The 24,563-nt window shown below is 39.9% G+C and overlaps 1 protein-coding gene across 2 annotated transcripts in view; it reads right to left on the bottom strand.

Annotated features, from left to right (window-relative positions):
• FLT1 (fms related receptor tyrosine kinase 1) overlaps positions 1–24,563 on the bottom strand; it is a 79,244-nt gene that overhangs the window by 33,614 nt on the left and 21,067 nt on the right. For both annotated transcript variants that reach the window (XM_054164494.1, XM_054164493.1), the window contains exons 4-10: positions 18,482–18,606; positions 12,414–12,576; positions 12,190–12,326; positions 10,469–10,643; positions 7,499–7,616; positions 5,438–5,607; positions 4,869–5,028 (exon numbers count right to left, since the gene is read on the bottom strand). In XM_054164494.1, coding sequence (XP_054020469.1) covers positions 4,869–5,028; positions 5,438–5,607; positions 7,499–7,616; positions 10,469–10,643; positions 12,190–12,326; positions 12,414–12,576; positions 18,482–18,606 — 1,048 coding nt within the window. The remainder of the gene's footprint in view (positions 1–4,868; positions 5,029–5,437; positions 5,608–7,498; positions 7,617–10,468; positions 10,644–12,189; positions 12,327–12,413; positions 12,577–18,481; positions 18,607–24,563) is intronic.

The following is a 24,563-nucleotide window of genomic DNA, read 5'->3' as shown; positions in this document are numbered from 1 at the left end:
GCAACACTTCCAGTTCAGATACCTCCACACAGCCCCTGGTCCCTGTTGCCTGCTTCTTTCCTCACCTTCATGTACTCAGTCCTTCATTCCCAATCCCACCATTAAGGGGATTTTACCACCAAGAAAGGTTCATATCTTGACACTATAGTCAAGGGGGTAGAGAGTCATGTACCCTTTTTTTCCAAAGACTTTGTTTCTATAGGTATCTCTACAGCATCATGTTTCTTTCTTCCACATGCACACACATAGAGAAAAAACAAGCAAACAAACAAACAAAACCAGACCCCAAACCAACCAACCAAACAAAACCAATAAAGCGCAAAACCTGCAGATTGCCATGATGACAAGGTTGTAAAACAATAATCTGATATTTGTAAATCAAAATCAAGCTGATAGCTCAAGGAGAGAGGAAGGCAGCAGGGTGATGGGAGAGTTGGAGCACCCAAAGTACAGTTTCAGGGTTGTATCTGTTTGCAGTTTCTGAAGGACCAAATCTTGGGCAAAGCATGAAGAAGATCTCTCCTGAACTTCCCACATGTCTAGAGAGAGAAACTACCCCCAAAGTACACTGCATGACTTCTGAGGAAACCACTGCTTCCACTGAGCAATATCAGTGTCCCACATGCCTTTCTTGGCAACTTCTGCCAGATTAGTTTAAGATAAACACAAATCTGCTGAAGAGAGACAGGTCAAGAACCATTAACATCAAGCATGTTCTTGATGAGCAGATGTTCATTCTGCAGCCTCAGACCTGATGAGTTTTAAGTAGAGCTCAGCCTGGCTAGTGCTGGAGACTCTACGCAAGCTCTAGGCAAGCAAAACCAAGGCCAGAAAGAAAAGTCTGGGGTGGTAGGGAAGAGGTCAAGGAGGGTGATGGACACTGTATTCACTGAGCATCTGAGGGCTACCCAGTCTGGGAACGTGTGTGTCTGCTACAGGGCAGAGTAAGCTTTAATAAGACAGCACTGGAAAATTAGGTTCTCAGACACTGAAAAAAGAGTAATCTTTAATACTTTGATTGCATTTAATATTAACTCTCATTGTATAATTTGCTGTCTCTTTTTGGTTGCCATCTCAGAATTTCCTAGTTGTGCATAAGCATTAAAAAACTACCCAAACATTTCTTCCCCCCTTCCCCCCCCAGATAGTTTTTCTTGAGTTTTGTGTTTCCTTTCTGGGGTGAAGATAAGAAGACAGTGAATAGAATAGAATAGAATAGAATAGAATAGAATAGAATAGAATAGAATAGAATAGAATAGAATAGAATAGAATAGACCAGGTTGGAAGAGACTTTCAAGATCATCATGTCCAACCTATTATCCAACACCATCTAATCAACTAAACCATGCAGCCAAGCACCCTATCAAGTCTCCTCCTAAACACCTCCAATGATGGTGACTCCACCACCTCCCTGGGCAGCACATTCCAATGGGTAATCACTCTCTCTGTGAAGAATTTCTTCCTAATATCCAGTCTGAACCTCCCCTGGTCCAGCTTGAGACTGTGTCCTCTTGTTCTGTTTCCACCTATCCATCTAGTTAGCTAGCTAGCTAACAAAACATTATTCAATACCAACAGAGTTGTTTTAAGAAACAGAACTTTAACAGAAAATAAAGAACAGGGAAATCTAATGAAGTTGGTCTTTCCATGTTTCAAAAAGGCAAATTTGTTGAGTAACTTTACAGCTTGCCTTTTTTTAGTATTATCTTTTTTTATTTGCTACCAGAAAACTACAGAAATTGTTTTATTTGGCCAGCTTCCTGTTACTGGCCTAAATGTGATGTAGAGAGTTATATAAATTGGTTGGATCAGCCATAAAATATTGAAATATACATAGACTTTATTTAAAAGCAATGCAATCCACTGAAGTATTTTTAGCTTTTTTTTTTTTGAAACAGAAATCTCTCTGGAACAGAAATTGCAAGAAGTAGCCAAATAACCTAATGGTTTCTATTAAGGAAACCGCAGACAACAATCTTTCAAAAAGAAAGCCAGCTAGATTCATGTGCTATGCTTCATTCCCCAGCTTGCCTTGATAGTACTCATGTGATGTGAAGTTAAGCACATATCTGGAGCAAACAGATCTGTGCACTGTAAGGTCTCAGCACCAACACTATCTTTTTACTCAGAGTGTAAGCTTTGTCCTGCGGCAAGGGAATCAGGATCTTGATTACAATCCCCACCGCTATAAATCAAGTAATGGCAAGATGTGGGTGTTTATCAGCCTAAGGTAAAAACTACATTCATGCACAGAAACAGGCACTATTTGAGCACAAAGAGAGTAGCACTGTAGCCTTGGAAACCTAACATTGAGCAGGTAAATCCGAAGAAATGCAGTGATGGCAGAATAAGATACATTTTTAATCTGCTGCACAAAGTACACAGACCTTAAATCAGTAATTTAGGCAAACCTTCCCTCACACAAAAAGGGAAGTACAATGAAATAGGTGGGATTAAAGTGTTCTCCAGCTCCTCGGGGAGAACACCTGAACCGGCATAGACATGAGCCTAAGCAACTCACGTCAGCTGCTGAGGTAGTTCGTTCTGCTCCCTTTCCGGAGCAGGAGACAAAATGTAATTATTCAGGTATTTCTGCCTTTCATCCATAGTTAATTATCACCATATTATTCAGAAGGAGTCTTAGGCAAAACATTAAAAACTGTGCTCTCAAAATTACTTCTTCAGCAAGCATTGAAAGGAGAAGGAAGGGGAGTGGGTTAAAAAGAACGGTCACAGAACAATTATAAAGGCAGTTTGGAAGCAAGTCTGGAAACAATCTTGTAACAGAGCCAACAGCTGATTCAAATGGTTACATTTCTCCTTTGATCACCTGCTCAAACACACTTCTAATTAGCATTTAATTGAGTCTACAGTTAGCACATTATTAAACACCTGCTTGCAGATATTATTTGTTATTTCTGATTACAGTCTTCTGTGATATAGTGCAGATTTGCACTTGTCAACAGAAGGAAATATTCGACAATGGATGAGCACCACCCCAGCTGCCAATGAAGAACCAGCTGCTTTATCAGTGCCACACAGTGATTTCAATACAGACTATGCATAGATGTATAAACCTGTGGAAGGAACTAAAAGATTGAAAATTTTCATATATGCCTTTCACAGGGTTTCTTTACTTAAAAGATGTTGTGATTTCTTTTCTCTTACACCTTGCACCTGCAAGCAAGAATAAATTAATACTCAGAATTTTACGATTTTCACAGAATCACAGAATGTTAGAGGCTGGAAGGGACTTTGAAAGATCATCTAGTCCAACCCCACTGCCGGAACAGGACCACCTCTCTTGATCTGCTGGCCACACTGCTTTTGATGCATGATATCCCTGATTTTGCTAAACACCATTAACAGATTTTGGAGGCTATTTTATAAGGCACTAAAATAGCATCTCTAAGCTAAAGAGCCCCAGCTCCCTCAGTCTCTCCTTGTACAGAAGATTTTCCACTCCCTTAATCATCCTCGTGGCTCTGCACTGGACTCTTTCAAGCAGCTCACTGTCTTTCTTGAACTGAGGGGCCCAAAACTGGGTACAATGTTCCCAATGTGGCCTCACCAGTGCAGAGTAGAGGGGGAAGAGAACCTCTCTCGACCTACTGGTCACACTCCTTCTAATCCACCCCAGGATCCACCCTTCAAAGGTAGCATAACAGACAGAAGAGATGCAGCCCTCACCTGTCCTGGAAGTGTCAGATTTCAGGTTGTACCTATTTCAGCAAAAGTAGAGATTGCTAGTGCCACCTTTTGGTGAGCAGGGCACAGAAAGGCAGCCATTAGCATAATGCCAATCAAGGTGTAGTTGGAAACACTACGTGCACTTCTCAGTGACGACAAAGCACTTGCAAGCACCCTTAATCTGAAATAAGCTGGTTTTCTTATTTAACTGAATTAAGTGTCTTGTATCCTGGCAGCTAAGTACACTCTTAAATATTTGGCTGAAATGTCCCTGTAAACCCCAATTCTACGTGAAAGCATTAGTGAAGTTAACTTCTATGTAGTGATTATCTTCAACTGAAACTGAGAAAATGTTGGTTCCTAAACTTTTGTTAGGTTTTTAAAATACCTTCATTGTATTGTGAGCCAAATACCCTACATATCTGAACCCTCCAACAGTAGCTGAATGCTAATGCCGTGGTGGAGGCTGAGTGTTAATCACTAAGATTGTGTCAGATTTCATGATGTGGGAAGAGCTTTGGATTAATGAGTCAACACACAAACTTGTAATCATAAGAAACAGGGTTCAAAAGAAGGCTTAAATATAGAAGAGGATTAGTTAAACACCACATCAGCATGAAGTATGCTCGTATGATGCCATTTATATTTTCCCCTGTTGAAATATCATCTGGAGAACGCTGGGCACATTTGGCTCACGGAACTGAATCTGTGAGTCAGTGTGTCATAAGAGAGACTGACCTTCATAATGAAACCAGTCTTTATTTCTGTTGAATTTCAAAAGAAATTACACAGGGGGATCGCTGTGCACAGAGGAAAGCATGGTAATCTCCTCCCTGGGAAAGTGTGTGAACTTTGCAAGACATTGTCTGCAAGTCTTCCCTCATAAAAGTTAAAAGCAATTATTGCCTCTGGATATCGCATGCATGAATAGTAGTGAACTGTAAATAAACCTAAGTGGCAATACAAAGTAACAGCTCTACCCTCCATTTTCAAATAATTATGCAGAGAAAAAAAATTTGCACTGTGCCTGTATGTTTAGTAACAAACATTGATTTAAAGTATACAAGCTCTACTAACTAAGCAATAGTCATGGCAAGCTTATTCTTGCAAAATAATTTCATATTTAAATGTAATAGAAAGGGAAGACATGCTAAACAGAAACAAGGGAGCTGTCCTACCTTGTTTTGGAATGGTTTTGTCTACAGGGATACCACATCCACGTGATTTTAGGCTGAGGAATACCATACACGGTGCAAGTCAGCACTTGCTTGCTGCTCAGTAAATATGGATTGGGATCGGGGAATGATGACACAGCATTTTCATATATCTGGGGTTTCACTGGAAAGGGTAAAAATGGGAAAGCAATTAAACCCAGCTCATTTCCAACGTACTGCATGATCATGAAAATACGACATTCCTGCAGAGTGAGTAACAAGAAAAATCACCAGGAGAACAAAGGAAAACAGCCGGCATAAGTGAAGTCGGGTAAGTGGTTAGTAACACATTTAAGTCATCAGGAACAAGTACACGACCGTGGAAGACAAACTCCTCTAATGAAAACCAGCGTTCATCTTCTGATTCCAAGATGGGCTTATCACCCTGCATATGGGGCTTGGATGTGGGTCCATGAAAGTCAGTAAGAAAGCCCACAATGACCTGAACTGGGCAAGACTGATGAAAATTTAGCTTGACAAAAATGTTGCATTTGTATGTTCAAAAGAAGCATGGGAATGTGCTGCAAACTTACCATTTACTCTAAGAGTGACTGTATGATTCTTAGACAAGTTCCACTGCCGTATGCTCAGTATTATAGTGTAGTTTCCAGCATCTTCCTCGGCAACATCCTTTATGATTAACGAATAGTCTTTAACCATGTACCGGGCACACTTCTCCGCAGCAGGTAGCCCATCTTTTAACCTGTTTAAAAGAATTTCAGAAATCAAAGTTGGAAAGAGTGTTGCTTAAACTGTCTGTGTTGTGCCATTTCACAACATTTCACAATCTCTGGGCAAGGATTTAATTTACAGTCTAAGATTCCATTTACCAGAAGCCTATCCTTCCTTTACAAATAAGATTGTTGATAAAGCGCTTTGGGGAATACCATTCTATATGTTAAAATTGATAAGGATATGACAGGGCTCTATAGTGTCTGAGACTTGCTGAAAACTGTCACTGTCTCTGAAGATCATAGTTTTCCAGGCTTGTGCCATTTAGGATAGGAGGCAGCCATTTGGGCTAAGAATCATTCACAGAAAAGTTGCATCATCCAGTACTGACCATTTCTTTATGACCTCAGAATACATCCTGGGACAAAGTATTACAGTAGCCTGAGCACAGTTGTGATTTTAGGAAGGGGAGGACTAAACAGATTAGATAAGCACTTAAGAATCAGATATCCTGCTATCACATGAATGCTTTCAAAGATAACAGAAACACAGATTGCTGAAGAAGCACAATACTTTTCTTCACAGTCTGAAACCCAGTGCCAACCACATTTTAGTAGGTTGCTGTATGAAAATTGACATCATGTTAGCAGAAGAATGCAGTGGGGTTTTGCTATGATGGACTTGATTAACAAGATTCATGGACTATATTAAGTATTTACAGAAAGCTCTTACTGTTAATAGAAGGGCACCAAAACCTGGGTCTCAGGACTATGGGTTTAGGCATTTCACTGTATCTGTATTTTACAGAAGAACAGAATAATTGAGGCTGAAAGAGTCTCTGGAGATGACCTAGTTCAACCTCAAGAAATGGTCAAGACCATTTTTACTCTGGTTTTGAATATCTGCAGGGATGGAGACTCCACAACCTCTCTGGACTATTTGTTCTATTGTTTGACCAAATATATTGGTTGAAAAAAAAAACAAGAAGTTAAATTTCTTGCTTAATTGTCTGGGGTTTTTTTGTATGTTTCAGATATTTTGGATATATATGTGTTTACAGGCCCAACAATTAAAGAAACAGAAAATACTGTATAAATGGCTAGTATAAGGTCCACTTCTACTCCTTAAGTTTCCATGTGGAGCTATAAAACAAACCAAAATGTTTGGAGCAAAAGTAACTTCTGGCTGTGAGTAACATGAACTCTCACTGTCCATGTATGTATGGTTTGTTTTCTTAATCAGTGTTGTCATTGACCCTTTGTTAAAGTTCAATGAATTGAGCCAGAGCTACTGGTGTTTAAAATTATTTAAACAAAAAAACCCCTTGAGATCATGAATAGATAACATTGTTTTATATAAAAGTGACTTGGGTAAATACAAAAAAACTGTTCAAAAAGTTTTCTTACCATGAGCCAAAGTGAACACTGCAGGCACTGAAGTGGACCTACAACCTGCAGATCACCATATAACAAACCAAGCTTCCCTTCTTTTTCTAATAGTGCATGTCTATGTGACTCAACTCCATTATTTTAATGAAAAGCTTCTTTTCTTTGTCCTACTGTCTGAAAAACAAGTTCAGGTCTCTTATTCAGGTCTGAGTGAAGTTGGATTCAACACTTCACTTGAGACTGGTAGAGATACTTATCTGTAGAGTTCTATTGATTTCAAGAGGAGAAATACCTAACACGTTTGAAGATCTCAGCTTTAAACTTTTCAGACCTCCTTTTTGGCACTTGCAGGGTGGGGATAACGTTCTCTTAAACTGAGAAAATCCAGGACAAACCAGAAACTTCCAACAAAACTCCATAGTTGTATCATCTCCTTGTTGCCATTTCAAGGAGTCTTTGAATATTTTAGTAAGATATTATCTTTGAACTACGAATAGGTCTAGTATGCATATGTGGAAGTAACTGTTGTCCTACCATATAACCTCTGGAGAGGGAAATGCCTTCACTTTCATTGACAAACGATAGGACTTTCTTCCAGCTACGGTCTCCAGCGCAGTTTTTCGTCGACGTTTCAAATTAATGAACATTTTATCTTAAAGAAAAGAAAAAGAGTGCACTCTGTTACTGATTTCCAGCCTGCAAAATTAGTAGTTATACAAAAGAAAACAGGAATCCAAATAAAAATGGTCTTTAATAACTTTGGCATTCCAGCATGGCAAGAGCAAGAGTAAAGCCTAACCTCCCAGAGATCTATAAAACACTGAGAGGAGTACCATGAACATGCAAGAAACTAAGACACAGTTCCCCTGCCATGAATCTGTCTGAGGAGGATATGCTCTAGCCAAATTAAAATTGTGCTTCTGTCAGAAAAAAAAAAAAAAGGATAAAGTGTTACATGGGAAGCTGAACTAGATGATCAGATGTCCCTTCCCCTCCTAAAGGTTAAGAATCAATGAATGCTCCAAAAGAAAATACTCTGCCAGAGAGGATTTAAGAGACCTTTAGAGAAAAAGCAAAGAAAAGGCAGAAACTTTCTGTATTATTGGTAAACAGCTGTTTCATCAAACAAACAAATTTTTATCACTTCATTGTAACAACCTCAACCCACTGGAATTTTTCCACTTGTACTGTTCTTATTTTATTTTCCAGTTGTACTGCTCCATAGTTCAAACTCTCTGGCAAGTTCATGGATTTTACCAGAGGCAATAAGACACAATCTTCACAAAATATACTGGAAAATATCTCTCTCCTTTTTTGTGTTTCTTCTCAGACTGCACTTGAGCAAAATAAAACATACAAACCATGAAAAATAGTTTGAGTATGCTTTTGGTGGTACCCATGGTGCAGTATTTACTTACATTCTGGACTGCATAAGGATGTCTGGCATTTATTAAACAATTTCAGTATTTTATCACACATGCACTGAAAATACAATCCACAAAACAAATCCCTAATTACACAAGTCAAGCTAGTGATATAACCACCATTCTACAAACCCTTATTCATGAAGTCCCTTTCTTATATCAGTATCCCATAGATGGGGATGCTGATGTGAGTAACTGTTTACAGGCTAGCTTCAACTGTTCTAGCTTCTCTAACTTTAATTTTAATCTAAAACTCAGTTTCTTACAGCTTCAGATCATCTGTTTAGAATGTAAGAGGAAAGGAGATATCATGATTTATCCTATGCTCCCAGTCACTTAGTCTGTGTCTTCAAAACAGCAACAAAAAAAGGACTGAAATACTCTCCAAAAAATACCAACATGGGGTGCTTATTCCACAATTCCAGATAAGAGAGAAAAAATAGACAACTGAATAAATGGGAAATCAGAATTCTGACCATGAGTCATCTGTCATAGAAGACACCCACCAACTGTCTGATCTTTAATACCAATGATGTCCTAAAAGTCCTGGATAGACCTAACTGTAGTAGGATGCTACAAAGAAGGCAGCCTCTCACTGAGTCTCAATGCACAGAAGTCCTAATTTACCTACATTTGAAATAACACTGGAAATTTCCAGATTTCACAGAAGGACTAGGCAGACCATAAAAAACTTGTTTAAGACTCCTACTGCAAAACCATATCAATGAGTTGTAGTATCTGATGCTTTCTTCATTATTCTTTAAACGGCCTAGCAGCTCTCCGCTCTGTGTAGATCTAGTGCATCTTCTTCATTTTTTGCAGAAACCAGTAAGCATTGTAGAAGAGGAAGTTGGATTCTTCTATCTAAATTCAGCTTGCACATTATGTTTTGGGTTTTGTGCAAACTGTAGTTTAACTGATTGATTCTGCTAGAAATGACTGAGGACAGCGTCATTACAGTATTTCACAGAATCACAGAAATGTTCAGGTTGGAATGGAAAAGATACTCAGGATCACCAAGTCCAACCAAGAATCCTATTCTACAAGGCTCACCCCTAAACCATATCCCCAAGCACCACATCCAAATGACCTTTAAAGAGATCCAAGGTTGGTGACTCAACCATCTCCCTGAGCAGCACATTCCAATGTCTGACTATTCTTCCAGTGAAATTTTTTTTTCCCCTAATCTCCAGTTTAAACCTACCCAGTTGCAGCTTGAGGCCATTTCCTCTTGTTCTATCAGTAATTACCTGTGAGAAGAGACCAGCACCAGCCTCTCCACAACATCCTTTCAGGTAGTTGTAGAGAGTGATGAGGTCTCCCCTCAGCACTCTCTTTTTCAAACTAACCATCCCCAGCTCCTTCAGTCACCCTTCATAAGATTTATTCTCCAGGCCCTTCCCCAGCTTCATTGCCCTCCTCTGCACTCACTCCAGCACCTCCACATCTCTCCTGTAATGAGGTGCCTAAAACTGGACACAGTGCTTGAGGTGTATTTAGCAGACAAGCGTGAACAATCTGAACGTTAATGTGTCTACTGCCAACAATATGAAACAGTCATGGAAGAAAAGGTACTTAGCCTCTCTGGACAACTTTCTTCTTCTGCCCATGATTAATGTGCTATAAATTCATTTCCACTTTGTGTCAAGCCTGGAGAAGAGGAGGCTCAGGGGAGACCTTATTGCTGTCTACAACTACCTGAAGGGTAGTTGTAGCCAGGAGGGGCTCGGTCTCTTCTCCCAGGCAATCAGCACCAGAACAAGAGGACACAATCTCAAGCTGTGCCAGCAGAAGTTTAGGCTTGAGGCAAGGAGAAAGTTCTTCACAGAGAGAGTTATTAGCGGTTGGAATGTGCTGCCCAGGGAGGTGGTGGAGTCACCATCTCCAGAGGAGTTCAAGAAGGGGTTGGACATGGCACTTGGTGCCATGGTTTAGTAGTCATGAGGTGTTGGGTGACAGGTTGGACTTGATGACCTTTGAGGTCTTTTCCAACCTTATTGATTCTATGATGTAAAACTACCATATGGTTGAGCTTGGTACATGAACGTGAAGTGCTCTAGAAATCTGCAAGGTCTCTCACCATAAACAATGACTGTTGTGTTAACAGCTTTGATTGATGGCCCACTCTTCACGTGGCAGGTGTATTGGCCTTTATCGATATCCCGCACTTTGTCAACGACAAGGATACTGTAAAAAATGTTGGCCTCTGTGTTCTTCTGGTCAATGCGCTGCGTTACAGAACCTCTCCTCCTTCCCTGTATGAGCAAAAATTGACAATCAAGAGCTTGATCAAACCAGCTTTTGTTATTATTAACATTTTTGGTTTATTGCACTGCCACCACACATTAATTTAAAGAAAAAAAAATAATAACCCAGATCCCACTGTGCAGCACAGACATGCAAAAGATGTCTAACATTTCCAGAGGGTCAACAATAAGAAGGATGAGTAATATTATATGACAATTCACTCCTGTCCTCACCAAAGTTGTAATAACATCCAAACCAGTTCTTTCTGGATGGAGATCATCCCTTTTGTATGCCTGCCATATCAACATGTCCAGCTCCCCATTGCTCCTTGTGTGGTTTTGATCATAAAAATCCCTGGAGCCACAGGCACATAGTTTGGTGCCTGGATCCAGTGTCCATAGGCAGCAGACTTACAGAAGAATAGAACATTGACACGGGAAGGGGAGAATTCTGGAAACATTATAGACTGAAAAGGGACTTGATTTGGCAAAGGACTAACAGGGTGGAACTGAAGATAATGTGAGTCTGAGGAGTTATTTCCTGCAACTCCCCCTCAGCCTTTGGCCTCAAAGTTTATTTAACCCAGGACATTGTTGCTGTCTTATAAACACCGAGCACCCTTCAGTTACTATCCAAATAAAAAACAAAATAGAATTTCACAAGTGTGATGCCAGTCTAGGGCTCCATAACGCAGCAACGAGCCATAAAATGTACTTGGAGGCTATCTTATTGCTAAATTGTTTATTTCTGAGGTGAAAAAATGCCAGAGAAAATGGCTACTGTATGCAAGGAACAATTGCATTCATCTTCCCTATATAATGTAGTCATAATTTCAGCTTGTGATTAGGCACAATGAGTGACATAATAAATGATCCTGACTTGAATCACCAGCATAAATCAAACTGACATGAAAGGAATGGGAGTTGTAAACCTTAAAATAATGTCAAATTTCTTATCAGCTTTACACGGACTCCCTGGCAGTCATTCTGCAAGTGACAAATATTTATTAGGATGCTTCCAAAGCAGGGGGAGGAGAAGCACATTCAAGATCATTCCTGTAGTTGTCAAAACAAGAGGATTGTTCGTGTGACACTTAACAAAAGAGATTTTGGCTAACTAAATCAAAATATCCCTTCTAAACATGCTTGAGACGGGTGCCTGACTGTCTGCCAGGCTTTCAAATGGATGTGCTGAGAAAGACAGCCTCGCTGAAAACTTTTTGGTCACAAAAAAAGAAAAAGAGCCCCTGCCTGGTACTGGGTGATAAATTTGCACCATTCCTCCAGGTCAAAAAAGAAGCTCCCAGGGATGAAACAATTCTAGCATTTGCTTGGGATTATGCAGTATAACCAGAGTACATTTTGTAAACATGTTTACTTATTCAATTAAGCACCAGAAAGGAAAAAATAGACCTTTAAAGTCACGTCAGAAAGGGTCAAAATGATGGAATGTGAATCATGACAAGCATTTTCAGGCAAAATTCCTCCCAGGATGCTAGGTGCAGAGTAATCTATGGGAAACCCCAGGTTTCTTCTTTACAACCACAGCACTCACCTCTCCAGGATAAGTCCACGTCATCTGCACTCTGGTATTCCAGGCTGCAGTGACAGTGCAGTTAATTGCCAGGCTGTCTCCTTTCAGCATCTTGACAAGACGTGGGGTGCTTAACTGAACATCAAAAATTGTGTTGGCTGCACATGATGAAGAAAAAGAAAAGTGAAGGATGTCACCAGGGCTGAGTACTTTCTGAAGGTTGGGGAGTGAACAACACTACTTACTTTCTCGGTGTGTTAGGTATTTTGTGCTGTACTTGTGTCCATTGACCGTTGCCTCACAGCTCAGGAGCCCTATGAATTTATAGGTTGCCTTAGGTATTCTGAAACCTTTTGTGCTGTCCCAGATTATTGTCTTGCCATCAGGAACTAGGGTTTCTCGTGGAATCTGAAAGTGTCAAACAAGCATCATAAACACAACTTGTCCTCATGCCATTCTCTAATCAAAGCAGCCTAATAAAAAGGAATGGGGGGTGGGGGGGGTGGGGGTGGGGAAGAGACAAAACCCCCACCACACCACCAAAACTGCAAAATGCCAATCAAGGTAGAAAGGATGACATTTAGTTATGCAAATTTTTCAAGTCACATTTTCATCACAAAATAGAGGGAAAATTTATTGGAAGAGTATGAATGTTTTATTTGTTTCCCAGATTTCATTATTTAGAACAGGATGTAATTTATGACACAATAGATTGACACTATCATTAGCCTCAGCGCTTGGGCTGCTATTCTGTTGGCTCCTGGCTGGCAGCTGAACTGCTCATCTTGGCAAAACCTTTGCAATTAAGTATCTTGGTTTCACCACTGAGTTATAAATGCACTTCCCCTACACACTCCCCCTTTTTTTTTTTCAATGGAGGTAACAAATGGATTTAATTTGCTGTCATTTTGTATCTTTAACAAATTCCTTCCAGGATTCAATCTGATGTTTCTCCTGTTTATGTTGTCTAAAGAACTTGACAGGTTGGGGGTGGGGGGAAGAAAATACATTAAGGACATGAGTAGCTGTTCCATAGCTGACAGGTCATACCTCTCTAAGTCATCATATGAAATGTAAACTTTAAAGTTAATTGAGAACCACTGCTCATACTAAAATAAAAATTAATAATAAATCATATTGACTAGGGATTTCAACAGGACACCCTTTCTTAACATTTGGCACTTCCATGCCCCTCAGAAGTTGGGGACCAAACAAGTAATTAGTAATTAGGTGTTTGTAAACTTAAGACCTGAAATCTAACACAGATGAAAATGTTACCACATGTGATCAGCAGTACTAATTCTACTTTATATTACTATCCTTTAAGCTCCATTCTAATGAGGTATGAAGAAAACCCTGAAAAAAAAAAAACCAAGAAGCAGGTGTTGAAGCTCAGACAAGATGCATTGTCTTCACATCATGGGTTTTTTTGTTAAGCCTTGTCAATGGAATAAATGCCACCATTTGGATAACACAGAGATCAGCCATGAGTATAAATCAAATAACAGATTTTTAAAGACTGCACAGAGCAGAGCTTGAGTGAAATAGTGCCCTAATCAAACACCTCTGGGTCAACTAGACCCCTTGCAGCCTATCACCTCTTAATGTGCACCCAGTCATACCACATTCCCTCCATCTCTTTCTTGCCCTTCATTTGAGCAGAAAACTTATGTGCTGGCCAGCCCTCTCCTTTCTACAGCCAAAGCAAGCATGGGTGGCTGCCAGAGGCTGGGGTAAGCTGCCCAGCACTTTCCTACATGGTACAGCTTCTCTCCAAAATGTAGCACCCTCGATGCTGCCTGCTCAGCACATGCCAAAAGATACCCTTAAGATCACCTCCACTCAATCTCACTGCATTTCCTCCAACAGAAACATACAATGAATCAGATGAACAATCATTGCAGAGCACAAAATACTGTGGTAGAATTCCTTATCTTTACAACAGCTGATAAGACTCTATAATAAGCATGCAGATCATGGGGGAAGTTTGTTACACACACACACAAGTAAAGCCCATTATGTTACAGCCTGCTGGCTACCATTCAACAATATCCTGGACTCAAAGAGCTCTGTTATCATTCCTGTTCTAAATAAAACAAATATTCAAGCTTTGGTTTAACTAGCTGATAGTTATGCTTTCAAAGGCTTCAACTGCATTTATCTCCTTGTTGCTTTGGTGCGATAAAACCCCCCAAAACAACCGAACAATTTCTGAGCATATTCCTCTACAGGTTTTCAGATATACCATAAAGAAAAAATTAAGTTAGAGCCTCAGAGGCCCCCTAGACTGGCATTTCCCAGTGAATGTATTCACTTCATAATAATTAGTTAATTGATGGATTGCTGAATTTGTATTAGCTTTACTCCAGGAATGGGAAAGTAGCCACCCAAGAAGTGTCCAGCCCTTGTAAATAATGTACTCATGTGATCCTGTTTTGCAGGAATTAATGTTGTGAGTTGTCTGTACATTCAACAAGCTCACCTGCCTCACAGGCCAATCTTTGCCTGCCCAGCTTACTCATCTGACAGTTCTGAAACAGTTAGAGCTAGATCTTTATTTTGCCATTTTTTGCAGCTCTGAGAAGCAGCAGCTGCACACAGTCACACGTGAAAGTATAACTTGATAGTCTGAAGATACTGGAAGGAAAACTTTAGAAAAATTAAATCCATAACTAGCAAAATATCACAGTGAGGAAAACTTTAGAAAAATTAAATCCATGACTATCAAAATATCACAGTGACACAGCTGGTCTCTAATTAAGTCTTGGAAAGAGAAAAAAATACAGCAACAAGTCCATTTCATAGGGTGGAAATACCAGTATTTGGTCTCAGAAGTGAACAAGGGGCTGTTAACCCTCACAGCCATTCACAGCACTATTCTCTCTCTCTACTTGTTTTAGTTTCCTCCACGCTGTTCCCCTCTGCCAACCCTACTAGTTCAGGTGACCTGTTTGCCACTTAAAGAAGTAGAGTTGCATTGCTTTGCTTTGCCCTAATCCAGCTTTCAGGCCAACACCTGGAGACACAGTATCATGCCCAGAATGATCACTGCATGCATGGTACAGGAAAGAAAATCCCAGAACCATGCAATAATTTAGGTCAGAAGGGACCCCTGCAGGTCACCTGGTCCACCTGCCATGCAAAGTAATTCAGGGCCTTCTCAAAAGATTTGCCCACTTGGTCATCACAGAGAGAAGCAGAAATCCCATGAAGAAATACAGTGCTGGAACAGTGATATTTCAACTGAAGCAGCAGAAGATAAATGCAGTTTTAAAAATAGGTTACAGGTGAGCACCAGCAGATAGTCAAAGGTATTCAAAGAATCAATTTGTTGCAACAGCTGCAATAAATGTGGAATTTGTTGTCTATGTGCCTATCTGCATGAACCACATTACTGTGGCTACCAGTTCAGTCTTGGCCTTTAAAGTTCTTTGTACTTTGTTTCAAACTAGACTTCAGCATCTTTTATTAGTCTGCATCCCCTTCTTTCCTCAATACCAACCACCGAACCTTTTTTGGTACCCAGTGGCATTAATGCAGTACTACCACAAGGTATGTACATACGGTCAAGAGTATATAGTCAAGCTGTGGTTCCCCACATCTCCAAAGTCAGATTGTATTGGGAAAAGCCAGTTGAAAGTATAGTAAAAATTATCATTATAGTTCTGAAAGATTATTTTGTTCCATGTCTTGTCTTCCATCAGTTTGGTATTGCTAAGAATTCAGACTATCCAGCTGTGTGACTATCAACAGCCTATTTTATTTTTCCTCTTCTAATTCCTCATCCTGAAACTTATTTCCCTCTATTCCCATGAATGTCATAGTTGACTTTATGACAGATAATCCAATAGGAGAGTAAATGATGGGATGAAACAATTGCACCAAAAAGATGATGCTTTCTCTGTTTAGCAAGATTAGAGTAAATGAAATTGCCTTAGTTGGAATAAAGTTTATCTCATTTTAGGGATCTATAATGAGGCTGCCAGAATCATATTGATAGAAAGCATGGTTTCCCAGGTACTGGATATTTGTCTGTTAAGCATTAGATCAAAACTATCAATTTATTTCACTGGTCTTCATATGTTGAAGAACATCATATTGCAGATAAAAGATATAAAAGGACCTGAAGGCTGAATTTGAAATAGGAATAAAGAGCTCCATTCTCATTGTCCAATCCTTGTTTTATTAGCTTCTTGGTTTTTAAGACTCCTCCTATCTTGTAATGTTTGCTATGCTATTAAACACAACTTGTACAGGTGCTCAGTCTGAAAGATAGAACAACACAGTATCTCAATGGGGTTGACTAAGATGAAGATGCAGTTTTAATTAAAAAAATAATTTGTAGCGTTAAAGATGGATGATAAACCTTTGGTCCACTAAAACTAAGTAGCCCTGCACAGGAGAAAAATGTTGGGTGCAGTGGTCATGCAACCGTACCAAGTCCTCTCAGATGAGAGATATTGCCATGAAATATCTCACATTTTTACTTCCTGGCAATATAGAATAAAGTGTTTCTACCACTAAGGGGTTTTTTAATGGCTCCAGAGACTTGCATTATGGGGACATCAACTTCTTCCTTTAATCCTGAATAGAAAACACCAGATAGCTTTTGCCAGTTCTCCAGAAGTAGCAAGCCTGCAGCTGTCAAATGCATTTAATATGCCTCTTAATTGCTATGTGAGCAAAACTTGCTGGAATCTTTATATATGGGTGTTACAGATGATAAATAAAGATATGATGTAATGCATTGTAGCTCACATGCTTCAGGAAATTCTGGGATTAATTAGGGAAAACATTTATTTTTCCTGGAATGCAAAACATGTAATCAACAAATCCTTTTTTCAAGACTTGGCTCCACCTCTTCTTTCTCCTTCCTAGAGTATTACACATGGTTTTGGGGAACCTTACACCACAATTCCAAGCTAAATGCAAGTTGATATGAAGAAAAGGGGGGGTTGAGGGGGGGGGGGTGCGGGGGGAAGAGTGGAGATATCCTAGATCACCTCCAAATAAGGAAGAACAGCTATTTTTATTTTAACAAGAGAGAAACCTGAGAGGAATTTTATCAGGTGAGAATTTAATATGCTGAGATTTCATATGCAACACCACAGTGCCCAAATAAGTTCCCACTTTACAACACCCACCCTATAGAAAGCCAAGATTAATTAACTTTTAACTTGACAGCCACAGAATCTTGCACATCATCCACCCCACTGCACTTCTTCCAGGAGAACCATGTGCGCAAACATATACAGTAACAGCCTAGGTGAGATTAGTTTCCTTTCCCTGCATTTTGCTTGCTTTCATGTGGTTTAGCAGGTGGAAACCATGAGGTAAAATCTGTATCTATAACAGCAAAACAGTAATGTATAAAATTTGTAAACCTCCAGGTTGAGTTAAAACAGAGGATCAAATCCATGGCTGGAGTAAAACTCTATAGCCAAAGAGTAATCTAAGACTCGTCTTAATCTAGATAAGCATCTTATGTTGATACTATTCAGTAATTACATGTTATTCTATAAAAAGATATAGAACTTTTGGTTGTAATAGTATTGACATTTACAGCACTGGCACCTCCACCTAATTTTTAAGCCAAACAAGGGAACTCTAAAAAAAGAAGCACCATTGTCCATCTTGATACCAGGTTCTCTACTACATACATGTAAGTTCAGCTGTCTGTCCATGTCTCAAAGTATTATATATGTATTAAAAACTTTCCTCTTTCCTCAAAGCATAACAAAATGCCATTTTTTTTCTAAAACTGACCCTACTGTCTCAAACTCTGCACAAGTTCCTTCCCTACAAAGAGAAACCATCCTTTGTCTGATAAGTGCACTTACATGGAAAAGGAAGCAGCCAAGTCACTTGTGGGAGTGAGGCTGGGTAAAGACTTGCAGAGATCCTTCTATAGCCCCAGCAAGTCTCCAGGGACTGCACTTACTGCCTGTTCCAGAGGACAGAAGAGGAAAGAGGAGGAAGGGCAGGGGAAGAGGTGGGAGGAAACCTCCTCTCCTAACAAGAAGTTCCTTCTTGGGCTTAAGAAACCTTTGTCAGTGAAGATTTAATCAAATGGCATGAAAACCTTAGGTTTCTTCAGAAAACTCATCCAGTGCAAAAGATCTGATGAAGCTCTTCTGTGAGATACGAGACTAGCCTCCAGGGCTGAAATATTTCTAAACACACTGATACCCAGAAACTTTGTTTAAGAAACACTAAATTGCTGAAATATCTTAAAGCATTACAATAGTTGTAAACAAACAAACAGAAGCATTATCCACAACACTACTTTCAGAACAGGCTTGAATTGAGGTACCTTTTTTAAAGTAACAGCAATGTTTGGTGCCGTGACTCTGCAAGGAATGATCATTTCTCTTCCCACAGTCATGTGTATGATTTTAGGTATGTCACTGTGCATCTCTACAAATGGATTGCCTGTATCTGCAAGAGAAGAAAAGAAAAGGTTAGTATCTGAAATCTTAAAACAGTGTGCGTAAACTGTAATGGTGCATACAGTCTTGAAAGAAAAGACTGGCCCTGTCCATAAGGAAAGCTAGACAAAGTCCTCAAATCAATCTTCTGTTTATTTTTGCCTAAACAAGTTTGGTAAAATATTGCTAAATATCTGAAGATACATTTGTCAGTGAATATCAACAGCAGTACTTTGGCATCATCTGTAAAATCCAGGAGAACTGAAGTACACTTTCCCCCATTACAGCACCATCTCTGTTGCTGAGATATGTGTTTCTTCTTTCAGGGCATTTCTATTTTGTTATCACCAGGAGAATTAATTATGGGAGCTGAAATTCACTTAACAGGAAACCCCTACACAGGACACGTTCCTGCTCTCTGCAAGCACATGGATGGGGGAAAACTCACATTGAGTTAACCAGGAGAAAGAATCTACTGTAATTATCCAGCCATGTTTTCAACTCTGAGAGTTAACTATTCTCCTCCTTCCCACTATCACAATACTTACATGTCCCTTTTTTAAGTGACAAGGTAAATGAAAATGCCAGGAAAACATTAATTCCTTTTGTCTCAATAACTAAAGCTTGGCAGAGTAATTTACCGTCCCTTGAACAATCTCTTTAACAAAGGGCATTGTCATAAATAGCTTGCGCTGGGAACAGGGAACATTGCTGCTGCTATTGTTTGGACCACTTAACAAAGAGGGGCTCAAGCCACAGGCTCTGGCTCCAAATCTTCTTTGCAGGTGTTGAGATCTGAAGGTTCAGTTTGACTAACATTGCAGACAGACTACCTCAAAATTCACATATGGACTGGGTTTTAACTCTTAAAACGAAGTGGAACATTTTGATCTTAATTCCATGCTTATCTATAACTCCAGTGTTTTTTCAGGCAAATCCTATTATTTTCACTCAGTCAAAAATCTTGCAAATAACAATGGAAATAATAATAGTAATGAAAAACAATTAATAAAGCTAGCAAAACCTGACTTCTTCATAAAACCTCAAATTGTAATACTTCATTCAAGTGTCCTGGTCCCAGACATCTGCATGCTGACCTATGTTCACTCAACTAGTTCTTCAAATATATTGCTTTTGCTGCTCTTTCAAAGTATGATCTGCATTTCCCAGCGTCATAAAACTGTTCTGCCCTCAGGATCTTCTTATTGTATGCAATAATATTTTTATTTGAGATGTCAAACAGGAAGAGAAGCAAATTCTACTCTATTTTATATTGGGGGAAATGCTAAGGTAGAGTATCTCAAATGTACCCCTGGCTATAGAAAAACTTTTCTTAAAGAGGTTTAATGAAACTGTTACACAAACTTTCTGAAATGAAAGCCACAGTGCTTTATTTAATAATAGGTGTTAAATGTCCACTGAGATGGCAAAAGGAACTTATGACTAATAGAGGATGCATATGCAATGAAAAAAATACTCCAAGGACTTGTTAGGCTGACGTTTCCTCTGCAGTATGATTCAAGGAAAGACCAAGAATGAACCTGTTTGTAGCACGGTGAAAAGAACCTTTTTTGTTTCAGGGGCTGCAGAAGAGGTCACCTACCCCTTAATATCACCAGATGGATTTACTGCTCCCCAAAGACTCATTTGTCTTTGTCACAAAATTAAGAGCTCCTGCCCAAAACCAGCAAGCTTTGCAAAGTAGTTTCCTGTATCATAATCTCCAGATCATTACAAGCGTGAGGAAGAGCTGTTCTAGGGACTACCGGTGCTGTCTGCAGACACAGTGTCACCACTGACTGATGCCAATATCAAGGCAGTGGGGGGCTGTGCATCTCAGAAGATTCCTGCCTATCCAAAGGCAGGGACAGGAAACAAGCACAGCACACCATGCTTGCCTGTTGTTTTTTTTCTTGTTCAATGGAAACGCACGTCTCCACCTGAAGAAGTCAATGAACTGCTCCATAAAATTCAACTAAGCACCCTGGATGCTCTTGGTAGGCTTTAAAGCACAGCCTTCCCTGGTACACTCCCCGCCACGGTCCGCCAAGGCGTCTCTGTGCCCCCGCTATTCGCGTGCAGAGCTCCCATTGACATCACCGGGGACTTCCGCCATCAGCCAGAGGGCAATCGATGGCCCCAAGTGCTCCAAATGTCTTCCTGCTTTTGATTAGAAGAAATACGCATCATGTTTCCTAGCACAGTTTTGTTTTCATAATGAGTGTGGAGGCTTTTCCTGATTCCCTTTGATTTTGTTCTCCTTCTGTCTTAATGGCCATGAGGGGATACTCTCAGGGCCTGAAGACCAGAATTTGGTGCGAGGTCTATCAGCCTCCATCAGGCAAAGCCAAATCCACAACAGTACCAGGACAGGTTGTTCCACGTTGGCAGGGCAGAGTGCCGATATGGAATCCTTCTGCCCCCCTCAAATAATAGCAATCCTTACTTCATTGTTCCTCTCTCCCTTTCATCATAGCTCTAGTTATTGCTAGTGGCTCCTGCTACATTGCCTCCCAATTCCTTCCTGAGAGGAGGCGAACGCTATCCTTCCCTGAACAGCTGTCCAGCAGTGCATCTGGGATGACCTAACCTCCTAGCAGCAGCCTTCTGGACTAGTTTCTCTCACAACTATGCTCATAAAGCTCTGGACTTAAAACGAACATCATGGAGTGACTTATCTTGAAAACTACATCCAAGTTACACGTTCAGCTCCACACAGTTTTGGAATTTGAAGATCTAGAAGGGTTGGCCTTTTATTTTTTAATTTTTGGTTGGTTTTGAGTGTTGGGGATTTTTGCTTCAGCGATGTCTGCAAGGCTAGCAAAATGAAAGATGAACAGCCAGAATATCTGCACATGCAAGGGGTTAAAGGTTACTTTAAAAGTCAGTTTAGTGCATTTTTTAATTGTGCCTGGAATTAATGACTGCTTGTTTAACTGTGTTCCTTGCAATCTCTCAATTGCAATCAGCAAGAAACCACAAAAAGCATTTGTAAAAGCACAAAATCCACGAAGGTCACTTGCTATATTGTTGCAGAACATAAATAGCAGCTTTTTATGAAGTTGGTTGGCAGCCAGATGCACTCTTGATAAGAGACTTAACACAAGCAATATTATGTCTGGTATCAGTAACCTGTCTAGGCTATTTATGGGGTTTGCACAAACAACTAAATTAGCCAACACTGAAATACCAAATTCAGTAAAGATGGAGAGGTCTTTTATTTCCACAAACCTCAGCTACTGTTCTTGGCTTTGGTTTTAATAATCTGAGCTACAGAAGTCAGAGCACTTGCACATACATTTGCAGTAAGAAAAGTCTCTGAAGGAAAATAAACTTCTTGAAATCTCTGAAAGTTTGGCTTCTTCCAAAATATCTACATACACTTGGCTCATCATTAAGACTTTTTTCAGGCTAAAAGAACTAAACCAGTTTCTCCCCATTCACATAACACCCTTTTCCCTCATGCATGTGAGCAAGACCAAAGTCTTTACTAAAGCCCCAATATGCAAGCTTACTTAAAGTTAGTGGGCCAATTGCCAAGTTCCTCTTTCCATTCTAGGGATTCACTCTAACTTTATTTATCTCAGCTAGGGCTGTTCAGAAGTCATTTGAAAAGAATTTTGCCCAACAAGAGTGGCTGTCATCTCACACATGTAACATACAGACATTTCTCACTGAGCTAGATACCCAAACTCTTAGTGTTACTGGGGAGAAAGAGGGAATTGTGCCCCAGGATTCATCTGACCTCTTCTAGATGTCTCTTTTATGACAAAATGAATCATGCCCTAGGAAATGCATCTATTCATCCTGCTCAAATGTAGTTGCCTGTGTTCCTTAAGGGAAGAATAAAAATATTACAAATTCCATTTTGTATGTCTGGAAGCACAATACTTATCTGCAAGAAAGGCTATCCCACGTAGCATGTAAAATAGTACTCTTCAAATTCAAATGATTTCTAAACCTTGAAGGAAGACTTCAGATATAAATTGATTGTCATGGAAGTCCAGGGCAATGCTTTGTATCCGGAGTACTTGCAGACACAAAGCATTGCCGGTATAATTGTGCTGCAATTTTTAGGCAAGGAATTTTCTATTTTCTTTTGGGGATAGTTACGCTACGCTATCATCAACATAGGTCCATAATAGACATAAAACACAGTTACAACTCTTCAGGAAAAATATTCTTACCCATATTGACCAGGAAATCTACACTAGACCAATTATTATGTTCAGCAAATGATTTCTGGAAAGGCTAATGAGTATTTTGAACTGTTTTTCAGATATATCCGTCCACCATAATGGTCCATCCTGGAAACGCACTTCTGTTTTACTAGAAGCTATAAGCCTTGGTGAGGAAGAAGGACCTCAGAGGGCTTAGTGGCATTGCCTTTGATGCTGCCAAGGTGTCCACAAATGCTCAGCTCAACAGTGTACTATGATGTGAAGTCCATGTCCACGCAATGACAAAAGCACGGTAATTATAGGTGATTGACGTCAGCAAGTCCTAGAGGGCTCTGTTTTGTAACAGGAACCTCATTAGACACTAAAAATGTGTCCACATACTTGATACAGCTGTAGCATAGTTTAATTTCAACTAGTTTCCTTTTCATAACAGAAGCACTATCGTATTATTGACTCCGACAGAGTGAGCCAAAACTGAGTTGCTCAGACGTTAAAACTGTGCCAAAAGCAGAGACAGAGAAAAGGTACGAGGGAGGGAGAGTTTCCCAGGCCCCAGAAGGTTCCTCTGTCAGTACATTATATCTGAATAAGAAGCAAAAGGAAGAATTAAAAATAATCTCCCTTTCTGTTAGAGTTCAAGGTGTTTTGTCTTACTGTTTGGCTGTTTGTTTTTTTCACCTGTTGAATTATTTTGACCTTGACACATCTGATCTTAAGAGAGCCTTTTGAGGAACTCTTTGAGTGCACTCCCTGTTCTGCAGCATAGTAGCTTTAGGGTTGCTGGAGTCAATCCACTCAAACTAAATCTTATATCCACGGCATTTGCGGGGCTGAATCCAGCTACCTGTCAGCAAGTGGACCTCCCAGGGAGATGCCATATGCTCAGCACTTGCAGAAGACAACTCTAGAGTATGAAGATCTGATGTTTTGGCACTTCAAAGGCCTAATGCTAGAGCCCTCCATTTTGGACTGTCCAACCTGGGATGCATATCAAGCCAAATATCCAAAACTAGAGCATACAGTTGACTTCCTAGGCTTTGATGAGTACACGAGCTTTCAGGACTTTAACTACTCTGCTATGATTTGTGTTACCCGTCTTAAACCATCTCAAAACAAGACATCTGTTTTAAGCTTGCTCTCCAGATTCCTTGTAGAGTTAGTGATGAGAAACACATACTAGAAAGTTGGGGTTTTTTCTCTCTGTTAGTACATAAAGAGAATAGACAAGTGACTCAGCCTAGGGGTCTGATTTTAAAAGAGAGCATGGCTGCAGTACTAACTAGTTCATGTCTCATTTTGTAAGGAAAAGCACGTGATTGGAAGACATGCACAGCGGGAATACGAAGACACACAAGGAGAGGGAGAGCATTGACTAAGAAGTGAGCTAATAGCCTAAAGCCAAGTACAACTTCCCTTACAGAAGAATTCTCTGCTGTAGCACAATTAAGACATTACACTTGCACATCAGTAGCTGAAAACTGTCTTCGTCACAGGAAGCAGCAGCACTTCAACTTGAATTAAAATTGTTTGGGTTTTTATTTTATTCTTGCAAAAATTTAACCTCGATATATCAATGTAATTGAAATTACATGCTTTTCCTCTCTCAGCCCATAGGAACAATTGATCAAAGGCAAGAGAGGATGAGAGTAGAGAATAAAGAGAACTGCACATCTGTGAAGAAAGTGAATGATCTCTAGCAACTCGAAAAGAAGGTCTTGGAGATACCATAACAAAAGCAGACATAAAGAAAGGCCTTTAGCACTGTCCTCAGGGAAGTATACATAGG

This window comes from Dryobates pubescens, chromosome 10 (genome assembly GCF_014839835.1).
Source record: "Dryobates pubescens isolate bDryPub1 chromosome 10, bDryPub1.pri, whole genome shotgun sequence".
NCBI lineage: Eukaryota > Metazoa > Chordata > Aves > Piciformes > Picidae > Dryobates > Dryobates pubescens.
Note: the sequence above shows the minus strand (reverse complement) of the source record. Positions and strands in the feature narration are given on the sequence as shown.